Source organism: Rhinopithecus bieti, unplaced genomic scaffold (assembly GCF_001698545.2).
Source record: "Rhinopithecus bieti isolate Rb0 unplaced genomic scaffold, ASM169854v2 scaffold_21188, whole genome shotgun sequence".
In the NCBI taxonomy this organism is placed as follows: Eukaryota; Metazoa; Chordata; class Mammalia; order Primates; family Cercopithecidae; genus Rhinopithecus; species Rhinopithecus bieti.
This window is the reverse complement of record NW_016810096.1, coordinates 31,091-44,497: the sequence shown is the minus strand read 5'-3', so window position 1 is coordinate 44,497 and position 13,407 is coordinate 31,091. Positions and strand designations below refer to the sequence as shown.

Below are 13,407 nucleotides of genomic sequence, written 5' to 3'. Positions count from 1 at the left end.
AAAAAAAAAAAAAAAAAAAAAAAAAAAAAAAAAAAAAAAAAAAAAAAAAAGTTTTGTACCCTGCTACCTCATCCTATAAGGAAAATCTAGCTACACTTGCTTCAAGTGTAAGCTGGTTTCTGTTGTGCTCATGCTGCCCTCTGCTGTCACCTCAGGGTAGAGGAACCAGTTAAAACAGCCAGTTCGTGAGTGAATTTAGGATTTACTTTTCTGAGACGTTGGAGAGCTGGGCAGGGGCCCGGGTTAGGAAAGGAAGAACTTCTACCCCCAACCCACTGCCCAAGGCCTGTCCTCAGTCCCTACCTAGCTTCTAGGGAAACTATTAAACAGCCCTAAAAGGATGCCTGGAAACGTTGTAGGATTTGGCAAACTCACCCACTTCAGAGTCCTGTCCCTAGAACTGTGGGAAACCATTTCCTCCTTTTATTAGGTCTCAGTTTCAGCTAACTAGAGGAGCTTTTCCGTTGACTTCAACCATGCCCTGGCTCAAGTTCACTCGCATATGTCCCTTTGCTCCCGGCGCTGGGTCAACTCCTGATTGCTCAGTAGGTAGTCATCAATGAATGTGAAGATTTCCTCAGGGGTGACAGGTTCCATGTAGCGGTCTCGGTCAATGCCCTGCTTGTCAATCAACACCATATTGAAGTAGGAGCGAGTGAGGCGCTGAAATTGCCTAGAGAGAGCAGCCCAGGGAGGTATGAGACCTTGTCTGGGCACCTATCCCCCCAGGCTCTACTACCCTCTGACTTTTTGCACCTCCACTCATGGACTAATTCCTTCCCCACCTCATCCCTGGTCCCCATCCCCTCTACTTCCTGTCTCAAGTCTCTTTGTTTTTCTGTGTTCAGACTCTACTCTTGCTGCCTCTATGCATCTAGTTCTGCTAAGCAGTCCCTTCCTCACCTCAGCTGCGACAGCTTTGTTATTAACAGGCAGTGCTTTCATTGTAGGCCCTTTTAAGCAGGGCTATCACATATTGCTGTGCAGGCTGCACAGGGTGACTCCAGGGGCCACCCACTGCAGAGACTGTGCTGTGTATGCACATCATACATGGCAGTCCTTAGGTTGATAAATACCTTCTGGTTAACTCTTCCATCTGTAGCTGCAAGTCTGCAATCTCCCTCTGAGTGTTTTCTAGTCTCTTCTCTAATTGGGACTGAATCTTTCTGTCCCCACTGAGACTGCGCTCTAGAGGCAGGTACAGTTTCTCTATTGTTTAGAGGCACTGCTCTACAACAGAGCAGTAATGGCTTTATTGGCCCTGAATATATGTGAAGGTATTAGAAGGGTGATACTGGATAGATAATGAGAAAGACCCACTTCTTCCATTACCTGTCACCTCTAATATTCTCTTCCCCTGGAGTTGATAGATATGACTCAGATTTCAGTGCTTAAAGATGCCTTTTGTGATGGGCATGGCGGCTCATGTCTGTAATCCCAGCCGTTTGGGAGGCCGAGGTGGGCAGAACACCTGAGGTCAGGAGTCTGGGACCAGCCTGGCCAATATGGGGAAACCTGTCTCTACTAAAAATACAAAAATTAGCTGGGCATGGTGGCGCACACCTGTAATCCCAGCTACTCGGGAGGCTGAGGCAGGAGAATTGCTTGAACCTGGGAGGTGGAAGTTGCAGTGAGCTGAAATCGTGCCATTGCATTCCAGCCTAGACGACAAAAGCAAAACTCCATTTCAAAAAAAAAAAAAAAAAAGATGCCCTTTGCTCCTTTTGGAGACTGAAGGCAAAGAAGATGAGGTCAGAAAACAAGAGCCCGGGGCTTATCTGAGTCAAGTTTGGGGTTTACTGTCTCAGACCCTGGCTGTGCTTCAGAGTCCCCTCAGGTGCCTTTGTAAGAGGCAGCATTCCTAAGGTGGTTTTAGGTGGCCTGTCATCTGTATTTTAAAGCCCTCATTTGATTCTGATTTCTGTCCAAAGTAAAAGAATTCTCTGGTCCTTACTCTAAGCATCCATAAGATTCAAACACAAGAAGTGCCCCGAGAGAGAGTGTCTGATGGTTCCCCAATAGTCCGCTTTTGCCAGTGTCCTGCCTAAGTTTCTCACCCCCGGCCCCAGCCACCCTCCCCCACACTGCCACTTGGCAGTCTCCCAGACCTGGGCCTGAGGCTCCTCGATGATGTTGGCTGACAGCTGTTGCTCCCGGATGGCGCCCCCACCTCCTGAGGTGGCTGTCCCCAACCAGTTCAATGATGGTCACATGCCGCAATCCAGTCCAAGGTGGATTGCTGGGAGGGAGAGAAGAACATTTTACACAAACAGGCTGTGTGTTTCAAACTAAGGCTACTTGGCTGATATCCTCCTGGACCACATGAGCATTTCAGTGTGGGAAAGGGAGCCCCCTTCTCCCCAGTGATCACGTAATCACACTGGTGGGTCTACAACATACCTGTTCCCTGTGTCCATTCTGAAGTATTGCCCCAACAGTGCTTCCTTCATTCTACTGAAACCAGTGTACACAACAGTTGCGTAGAGGAAAGGAAATTCAATGACTAAATTGCAGGAACATAATCATTTGTTTAACTTTGCATAGGTTTTAAATTACATAAGTTTTAATGAATAGCAGTGTGATATGATAATGGCTGTTGTTTATTTTTTTTTTAATTTTTTTTTTTAATTATACTTTAATGCTTCTGGGTACATGTGCATAACGTGCAGGTTTGGTTACATATGTATACTTGTGCCATGTTGGGTGTGCTGCACCCATCAACATCATCAGCACCACATCAATTCGTCATTTATATCAGGTATAACTCCCAATGCAGTCCCTCCCCCCCTCCCCCTCCCCATGATAAGGCCCCGAGGTGGATGTTCCCCTTCCCGGAGTCCAAGTGATCTCATTGTTCAGTTCCCACCCTATGAGTGAGAACATGCGTGTTTTGTTTTCTCTTCTTGTGATAGTTTGCTAAGAATGATGGTTTCCAGCTGCATCCCATGTTCCTTACACACAAGGACGCAAACTCATCTTTTTTTTATGGCTGCATATATTCAGTTGGGTATAATGTGCCACACTTACGGGTTAATACCCAAAGGATTATAAATCATGGGCGCTATAGACACATGCACCGTATGTATTGCGCACTATCACAAATAGCAAAGACTTGGAATCAACCCAACAATGTATCCTGTGAAGACTGGATTAGAAAATGTGCTGTGGGTTTATTGAAACACAAACTAATTTTGTAACGATTAATCCTCACAACACCCCTCACAAGCCAGGTGGTGACAATAACATGCTGAGCCAACATTCAACTGAGGACGATCCCCTGCCCCAAGCATGTGCTCTTCCCAATAGGCTACCTGGCCAGGGCCTTCGCTCAGTCTCCCAGGATTTCCCCAAAACTGTGCCCCAGTGCTCTTTTCATTACCCCTTGTTACCTTCCTCGCACTGGCAAGCACAGCTTTGCAGTCCTACCCCGGATCTCCGTCCTGCCTTGTCCTTGCAGGATTACCTACTAGCCAGTTAACAGGGTGAGGTTTTAAAGAGACCTTGAATACTTGCCCAGCACCCCACCGTCTGTTTCATCTTTGGGAAATTCCCTTCTATCCCTCACCCTCAGGGTCCAACTATGCTTCTGACAGGTTCCCTTTTCTTGTCTACTCCCTTGCTTCCCAACTGAACTGTTGCCTTGGTCATCCTATTTTTTTTTTTTTTTTTTTTTTTGGGTCTCTGGATGAATAAGACCTTTTTGGTCTAGCCCTCCAGCTTTTTTTTTTTTTTTTTTTTTTTTTTTTTGTACTACTTCCATCCTGGGCCCCTGAATGTTCACTCGGCAACTTCTAAGATTCAACCTTTAGAAACCTCCTAAGTAGCTTTTTCTCCCACATGGGTATCCAGCCCCTTGCAGCTCCCCAGAGCTGCTTCTGTCAGTCTTGTCAGCATATACTGAATTATCTTCAGTAACCTAGCCTGTTCTTTTATAAGTCCCCATAATCATATTTATTCTGTCCTATCGACCTCTCCCTACCCGTGGCTTTGGCTAGGTATCTCTTATGTTAAAAACTGTCATGCAACTCTCTCATTTTACTTTGAGATATCATAACACTTTTCCTTCTTTTCTGCTACTGGTAGTGGCTAAGAGCACAGATTCTGCAGCCAGACTCCCTGTGTTCAATCCCAGCTCCACCACTTACTAGCTAGTAACCTTGGGCAAGTGACTTAATCTCTATGCATCAGTTTCCTCACCTATTTAATGGGGATAACAATAGTATCTACCTCCAAAGGGTTGTTGTGAGAATTGGATGAATATGTGTAAAACCCATAGATCAGTAATGGATACCTACGTAGCACTTACTGCATAAGTGTTCGTTAGTGCTCTTATTCCTTGAAAACATAAACATAGTTAATTCCCAGCATTTACATTTGATCATAGCTGTCTTGCAAGTCTCTTCAGAGTGCTTTGCCACCCTCCCTTCCCATCTTTCACCCAGCTCCCTGCAAGTCACAGCCACCACTCCAGTGACTTTATTGCCTTTTCAGTAAAACAGTTTCAAAATGTGCTAAATATGTCTATGGTAAAACTGATCAAATGCTATCCACAAAAAGTTTCAGGAAGTAGGTAAGGTTTGTGCTGCAGAGAACATCTCTGATTTGGAAAAGGTAAGGGGTAATTTACAGGAGATAAGCCCTCATTAGGGGAGTGGGCCTTACCTGTAGCATAGAGATCTGCATTTTATAATATCGGTTGGAGGGATCAGGAGCTGAGATGATGAGGAGTCGCTGTTTCTCATAGAATTGATCCAGGAGACCAGCAGCTGAGTTGACATTGACGTTAATCTTCATAGCTAGGGCAGAAGCAGGTGACCAGTCAGAGTACGGCTTCTCCTCCATCCCAGCTTAGGTAACCTAACATCTTGAGGTGTTCCAGTCTTTCAGGTTACCTCTCTCTGGCTGTTTCTCCTGTCCCTTGGGGGAAATCCTAAAAGAACACTTGGAGATTTTAAACCCTTCTTCTTGGGGTAGCAGTAGTCTATGGGGGAATGTTAGTCTTTAAATTAGACACATCCCAGAACCCCCCATTCCCACATCATATACATTGTTATTGGACCCCTGTGCCATGAGGAAGATCCTCCAAAGTTCCCCAGATCACCACATCCACTTGCCCCTGTTTCACTCACGAGTACAGATTGGTGGTGAACCTGACCACTGGCGGCTGGATTGACAGACCCGGGAGGGTGTCCCCTGGCGATCATAACCGCCATCACAGTGGTATTCACAGGTGGCACCATAGTTGTCCCCTGCTGAGGTGCAGGTGAGGTAGCCATGCTGCGGAGGTTTCAGAGTTGGGCAGCGTCTCACTGTCAGGGAGGAGCTCAAGTTAGAAGTTATGGTGTTCCTTATAAGAAGGAAAGGCTAAGAGGGTGCCCATGCTGGGCTTTCTAGACCAGAAGACTTAGGATGATCAGAAAAATGGCTTTTCTATATTTCCAGTGGCTGGGGATGGAGCTGTAATTTTCCTTTCTTAAGGAATTAAATCTGAAATGCAGACAAAGGTTTGTAAAGTCTGGAAACACAGGTGAATATACATGTTGTCATCAAAAGACTGACAGTCTTTAAAAGAAAATAATATCTGTTTCCAGACTTTATGGACATGCTGTGTAAAGATGACTACCTTGCAGAATTCCTCTTAATAGCAGAAATAAGTTGGAGGAATCTTAAATGTTCATTGGTAGGAGAAGGGTTTAGCAAATTATGATATATTCTTAGAGTAGAATATTATGCTGTCATTAAAAATATTTCTGAAGAATTTTAAAATAACATGAGACAATTACTTTGTTAATGAAAAGTGAAAAGGATGATTTATGATTGGATATACAGTATAATCTCAACTATATATTTTTTTAAGTATGTATAGAAAAAAGACTGGAAGGAAAATACCAAAAAGCTAATAGCAGTTGCCTCTGGATGATGGGGTAATACATTTTTCCCCTTTATATATTTCCTTATTTATCAAATGTTCAACAATAAGCGTTAATTATCTTTATAATGAGAAAAGCAAAACAAAACAATACAACACAAAGCAAAGAGGAAGAATCAGGCAGCCGATACCACTAATTTTAGCAGAGGTGAATGATAGAATGAAGGTAGATTACATGTGATCATTTTGAAGTCTAAGAAAAGAAACGGATAAAGAATATCCTTGTGAATTTTATCTGGATTTAGGATAACGAGAGTCTTGTTGATGAGAGTCTTGTTGGAGAGTAAAGGTTTCAGAAACATGTGTATGCACATGTAATGTTGGCTTCCTAAGTAAGCCTGTTTGGTGAACTTGTTTTTCTCCCTCCCCAGTATAAATGAGGTGTGTCTTTTCCAGACATAGAGAGGAGAGACATGGGGTGGCTCAGGGTAGAGCAGGATTAATGAACAATATGGAAACTAAAGAATTCTTTCTGACCTTGTACTTTCACGATGAACTTGCAGCTGGCCCGGTTGTAGGCTCGGTCATAGGCAGTGTAACGAATCACGTGCTCCCCTTCAGGAAAGTGAGAGCCAGGCTCAGGGCCCCGAAGTGTCACCCTGCACGGGACAGGGTGAAAGAAACACTGAGGAAAGAAACCCTTAGAATTGAAGTCTGAGGCACATCCCCACTGTCACCTTAGCCTGTGCAGTTTCAGTGTGACCAGCCTGAATGACTGAGAGAAGCCGAGGGAAGGCATAAGCGGCATCCATTATTCAGGCTCACCTGGTGATGGTACCATCAGCAGAATCTTTCACCAATGGTGGGTCCCAGTATACTCGAGCAGTCAATTTCTCTGGCTCTGCCATCTTCTCACGTGAGTGGGGACAGCGGATCTTGGGGGGATCTATGTCTACCAAGGTGAAAAATCAAGTGCTGACTCGTGGGCCCCCTGCTTTCCCTGGAGGGAATCCATTGAAGCAGTGCCACACACCACACACCACACACTGGGTAGGTAAAAAGTTCAAGGTGCTCAGGGAAACTGGGGAAGGAAGCCCAACTCCAGGGGAGAAGATCATTTTGTTCAGCAAATACCCAGGGTGCTACCCTCATAGCTAAGAGGAATGCCTTCTGTGGTGAGAATTCCACATCTCTTGTCGATATAATGCTGAGGTGGCTCTTTGCACCAGGACAACTGGGAGCAACCAGCATTTACCTACACATACAGGCTCGCCTCCACTCCATCTCCCATCTTCCATGCAGATTCGGCTGCGATCACCTTCCAGGTGGTAGCCACTGGAACAGCTATAGTCACAGCGAGAGTCAAGAAGCACTCCATTTGTGCAGGTGTAAGTGCCACTAGTGATGAATGGCAGTGCGTGGCATCTCATCTCTAAGAGAAAACCAAGTGGCAAGCTCAGTGGCTTGTGCAACTATGTGGAGGTGATGTCTGGGCATCTAGCACAGGGAGAAACGTATCAGAGACAGCAGAAAATACAAAAACCCTACCTGAACTGCCCTTACATTTTTGTGCCTAACTGCCTTTTCCCCTAATTGTCTTTGTATTTTCGTAAAGTATAGCAGCACCCTTGGGCAGAGGGGTGTCAAAAAAGTAAATTACTTGTCCAAGCATATAGACTTCAAAATCAGACCTAACATTGTACATTGCCAAAATCTATAGAATATGCAACAAGAGTGGGCCTTAATGTAAACTATGGAATTCAGGTGACAATGATATATTAATGTATGCTCATTCAACTGTAAAAAGTGTAACACTCTGGTGGGAGATGTTGACAACAGGGGAGGCTGTACATGTGTGGGTGCAGGGGATAAATGGGAAATATCTATATCTTTCATTCAATTTTGCTGTGAACTTAAAACTTCTCTAAACAAATAGAATCTATTTTAGAGGGGGAAGTAAAACAACTTATCAAGAGTAAAAAAAAAAAAAAAAGTCAGACCTGAGTTTGCATCCCAGTTCCACTTCTTACTAGCTCTGTAACTTTAAGAAGTTGCCTCATCTCTTTGAGTCTCAGTGTTTTCTTCAGTGAACTGTGGATACCTCATAGGATTGTTGTATAAATGAAAAGAGACAATGCATATATCCTCTGGGCTCATTTAGGGCCTTAGCAACTGTGAATTTTTGTCTCTTATTCCTCAAATGCTAGATGCCCTTGAGCACGTTCAAAGCTGCTTTTCTCCTCCAGGCATACTCATATAATTTTGGGGCTCCCTTAGGCACTGCTCAGCTGAGGCTCACTTACATGCCAACTTGGGCTGACTCTCTGTCTGGGCAAGAATACAAGTCAGAGCAGTGCCTGGAGGGCCAGGTGTGGTATTTGGTAAAAGAGGAATCCATGTGCCTTGGACACCACATGTGGCAGAGGTGGAGCCTGTCACCATGGATTAATTGTGAGCCTATGCTTGCTAAAGTCTTTTTGGAGATACCTGATACTTGAGAGAAGGAGGCCATATATTCCTTTAGGTTGTCTAACTTCTAATCCTGACTAAGTTTAATTGTTGAAGCTTTGAATAAAGATCTGTATAAGCTATATTCATTCTGTTTCCTGGCAAACAAGACTTAAAGATTATTGCATTTTCTGTTTTCCAGTGTCCCTTTGTAAAGACCTATGCAAAAATGACCTTCTTGAAATCAGCGCGAAGAGAAAAGATTTGTCTCTTCAGATGAATGTGTTTGCTTAGTATCATATGACAGGAAATATGATAGATCCAAAGCATTTGCCCTTTTGTCTCTTATGAGGAAAGTCAAAGCTAAATTCAGTGCTCAAATGTAGTAATTGACTCATTGTAGGCACCTGGAAATATGTATGTCACCATTCTTTTAATTGATTTTATGTTCACTTGTACTTTACAGCCCTGTATTTTTCAATTGTGTCAGACCGATTCAAATTCATGTTGAAAATGATGGGATCTAAGTCCTGAAACAATTTAATTCCAATCACCGAGAGGGGTGTGGTGACTGCCTGCTTTCTGGCTATCAAGCTTCTCTTCTCCTCTACAGCGTCTTCTCTGACTAGCCCCATTTCTTTATGAATGCTCAGCACTTCTGCATCCAGTTACATGACATTCATGTGCACACATTTGTGTTTCTATCCCATTCATCTATAAGCAGCCTGGGAGTATTTGAAGAATTGAGTAATACAGGAAGTGACCAATACAGGGCTGTGCATACATGGGTGTCTTACAAATGGTGTTCTGCCATGGACATATGGACAGGAAAAGCTCAGCTGCTAAAAGGCTGTGGAACTTGAGTAAGAGGTAGAGATTTGGAAGCTGAAGGGGGAAATGATTTGGAATATGTATATATCAGTGTTTTCACATTCTAGACTTAGGGATTTTTCTTCTGACTTTCAGAAGAAAATGAAGAATAGCAGATGTTTCATAGCTTCACTGCCAAGGTCTTCTAAGGCTGTAGGCCAGGAAGTACAGCAGTTGACCACAAGTGGAAAAGAGTCTAAGACCACACATCCTTAGGAGCTCCAGAAGAACATCTAGGTCCACATCAGACCTCAGGCCCAAGCCTTAGCTCTGGCTGTGCACTCCTGGGCTCCCCGAGTCAGAAGAGATGGTTGCTCCTTAAATGCTCATATTGCTTGGACAGTAACCCAGAGAAACTGAACTCAAATGTTAGGATGGGGAAAGGCCCTGCTGGGGGGCTTGTGGAATATTCTCAATTTGTACCTGAGAGAAGGGCATATTAGTAACACCTCCAGGCATATACCCTCAGCAGCTGGCTGGCTGGCTTCTCTCGAATACATGCATCAGCATATGCACACACACAACTTACGCCTGCAGTAGGCAGTTCCAGACCAACGACGGCTTGGCAGGCATTGCACGGACCTTCTTCCAATCAGTCGAAAGCCCCGGTCACAGGAGAGCTCACAACGTGTGCCCAGGCTGCTGTGATAATTTCCTCCCCTCGGTGAGTAGCATGTGGCTTCTCCATCCTGGATATTTAATGTATAACACCATCGGGGGACTGTAGCAATAGAAGAAAGACAAGCTAGAAGTACAGTAATCAAGACAGTGTGGTGTTGGTGAAAAGACAGACAAGTAGGTCAATGAAAAAAAATAGCCCAGAAGTAAACCCACACAGGTGTGTTGAAATTATTTTTGACAAAAGTGCAAAAACAATTCAGTGGAAGAAAGACAGCCTTCGAACAAATGGTGCTGGAGCACTTGCACTTCCATATGCAAAAAAAAACCCCACCTCAACCTTATACAAAAATTAACTCAAACGGGATCATGGACTTGAAAAAACAGGAGAAAGTCACCGGGATTTAGGGCTAAGCAAAGTGGTCTTAGGTATGACACCAACAGCATAATTAATAAAAGAAAAATTAATTTTTTTTTTTTTTTTTTTGAGACGGAGTCTCGCTCTCGCCCAGGCTGGAGTGCAGTGGTGCAATCTCGGCTCACTGCAAGCTCCACCTCCCGCGTTCACCCCATTCTCCTGCCTCAGCCTCCCGAGCATCTGGGACTACAGGTGCCCGCCACCATGCCTGGCTAATTTTTTGTATTTTAGTAGAGATGGGGTTTCACCGTGTTAACCAGGATGGTCTCGATCTCCTGACCTCGTGATCTGCCTGCCTCGGCCTCCCAAAGTGCTGGGATTACAGGCGTGAGCCACCGCGCCCGGCCAGAAAAATTAAATTGTAATAAATTAATGAATTAATAAATTGGACCTTGTCAAAATTAAAAATTGTTCTGTGAAAAGACAAAGCCATAAAAAGGGACTAGTATTTAAAATATAGAAAGAACTCTCAAAACATTGAAAAAGCAAACAGTCCAGTTAGAACATGGACAAAAGATATAAACACACATGGCACTGAAGAGGATATACTGATGGCAAATAAGCACATAAAAAGATGTTCAGCATCATTAATCATTTGGGAAATGCAAATTAAAATCATAATGAAATACTATATATCCGTCAGGGAGGGTATCCTTAAAAAAAACTGGTAATACCAAGTGTTTGTGAAGATGAGAGAAACTGGAATTCTCATACATGTCTGGTGGAAATGCAGAAATACAGCCACTTTGGAAAATATTTTGGCTATTTCTTATAAAGGTAACACGATACCTTCTTATAAAGAAAGGTACACTTACCATATGACTCTGCAATCCCACTTAAAGGTATTTATGCCAGTGAAATAAAAACCTGTGTCCACATAAAATCCTGTACATGAGAGTCAAAAGTAGCTCTATTCATAATTGCCAAAAGCTGGAAACAACTCAAATCTCAAATGTCTTTTTTTTTTTTTCAAGACAGAGTCTCCCTCTGTCGCCTGCAGTGGTGCAATCTCGGCTCACGGCAACCTCCGCCTCCGAGGTTCAAGCTTGATTCTCCTGCCTCAGCCTCCCCAGTAGCTGGGACTACAGGCGTGCGCCACCACGCTCAGCTAATTTTGGTATTTAATTTTTGTATTTTTAGTAGAGATGGGGATTCACCTTGTTGGCTAGAATGGTCTCGATCTCTTGACTTCTTAATCTGCCTGCCTTGGCCTCCCAAAGTGCCGGGATCACAGGCATGAGCCTCTGTGCCCAGCCTCAAATGTCTTTCTACGGGTGAATGGCTGAACTAACTGTGGTGTATTCATACAAAAGAATGAAGTGCTGATACATAATGCAACAACATCAATCAATCTCAAATGTATTTTGGGAAGTGAAAGAAGCCAGACTCAAAAAACTACATACTGTAGAATTCCATTTATATAACAAAAATATAGGGACATAGGCAAAAATACAGTGACAGAGTACAGATCAGTGTTTGCCAGAGATTAGGGGTAGAGGTAGGGAATAACATCAGAGGGGAAGCACTGGGCAAGAGTTTGAAGTGATGGAACTGTCTCATACTGTGGTGGGAGTTATGTGACCCTATGCATTTGTCAAAACTCACAGAACTGTACACCAAAGAGAGTGAATTTTTCTGTATGTATGTTTAACATAAAAATTTAAAGGCTAATACAAAAATGTAAACTAGAGAGAGGAAGGGAATGTGACATCAAAGAAGGCTTCTTTGGAATGAAAGTCCAATCCCAGTTCAGTACTGAGCACAAAAGGTTATATGGCTGTTAAATCATAAAGGCATCATAAAGATGCCTCACAGGCTATACAAAATAAATGACTCTTTAGTGGGTTCAGAGTTTAAAGGGGCACATATAAGCAAGCAGAGAGCCACCTGCCCAAGGATGCACACACACAGCATGGCATGGGTCTGTTAGCCTAGGGTTGGGAAGGCTGAAGCCCCATATGAGTTGATTCAGTTCCCACATCCTAAGGGACATTCAGTTCCCACATCCTAAGGGACAAAAAAAAAAGGGGGAGCTTTGAAAAAAAAAAGTAGATGAGACACCAAAGGAACAAAGAAAGGCTAGAGCCTCTTTCTGAGTGCAACTGGAGAATGAAGACAGATGACAGTGAGAAATCTTTTCTTCAGTAAACACTACTCTTGGGGCTACCAGCATTACTTTCGAGCCTGGGGCAGTGACACATGGCTGCCATCTGGAGACACCATCTCCAAATTACAGAAAGTCTTTTAAGCACTACAGTTGCAGAGCTGTTGATTATAAGGCCACAACACATATCACAAAGATCTTATTTGGCAGGCTGAGACCTCAACAATCACTCCCATTCTATATCTCTCCCACAGTCTGTCAAGGAAAATACACATCAGATTGGAATGGGTAGAATAAGTAAGAACGGTAAAGGGAAATATAAAGGTCAGGCTAAATGCTGAGACAGTAGAAGACGCCCCAACTATTGTAAATAAGTTCAAATTTTCTGACCCAGAAAAATCCTAGCATAAAGAGAAAAACGTTGAAAGGCTGGAGAAGAGCAAACACAATCTCAGTTTTCAAATAAGAAGTCTCTGGGAACTATAGCCTAGTGACACTGACAGCACTGATAGCATAGTGTTCTAGAATATTTAAACATAAGGCGTATATGTTACACAGAGAAGTAGTGATCTCCAGGAACCCTCTGGAACAAGTAATTCCAGATTGACCTAATTTCCTGTTTGGGCAGGGTCACCAGACTGGTAGAGCAGGGGGAATGGTGGATACACTACGTGGAAGTAAGTGAGGCATGTGACAATGCTTTTCATGTCATTGATGTGGATGAGATGAAATACAGGAGAGGTGACAATACGGTTAAAATTTCATAAGTGGCTGAGCAACTGTACCCAAAGAATGCCCATGGGAAGCTGATCGAGGATGTGGTTAAAAGAAATCAAGAAGGCAATTCCATTTACAATAGCTACAAAGAAATCTAGAAATAAACTTAACCAAAGAAGTGAAAACCTATACACTGAAAATTATAAAACATTGATGAAAGAAATTAAAGAGGACACAAAAAATAGATATCCCGTGTTCATGGATCAGAAGAATTAATATTGTTAAAATGACCATATTGCTCAACGTAATTTACAGATTCAATGCAATTTCTATCAAAATATCAACATCAATTTTCACAGAAGT

At 43.2% G+C, this 13,407-nt stretch overlaps 1 protein-coding gene across 1 annotated transcript in view; it reads right to left on the bottom strand.

The window, feature by feature from the left end:
- Window positions 1-190: 190 nt before the first annotated feature.
- The window catches only part of SRPX2 (sushi repeat containing protein X-linked 2), a 28,712-nt gene continuing 15,495 nt past the window's right edge, over window positions 191-13,407 (bottom strand). The window contains 11 exon segments of the mRNA XM_017891286.1: window positions 191-678; window positions 2,121-2,165; window positions 2,168-2,188; window positions 2,191-2,223; window positions 2,225-2,239; window positions 4,663-4,796; window positions 5,130-5,309; window positions 6,407-6,528; window positions 6,695-6,821; window positions 7,125-7,301; window positions 9,717-9,908. Coding sequence (XP_017746775.1) covers window positions 493-678; window positions 2,121-2,165; window positions 2,168-2,188; window positions 2,191-2,223; window positions 2,225-2,239; window positions 4,663-4,796; window positions 5,130-5,309; window positions 6,407-6,528; window positions 6,695-6,821; window positions 7,125-7,301; window positions 9,717-9,908 — 1,232 coding nt within the window. The 3' untranslated portion in view covers window positions 191-492.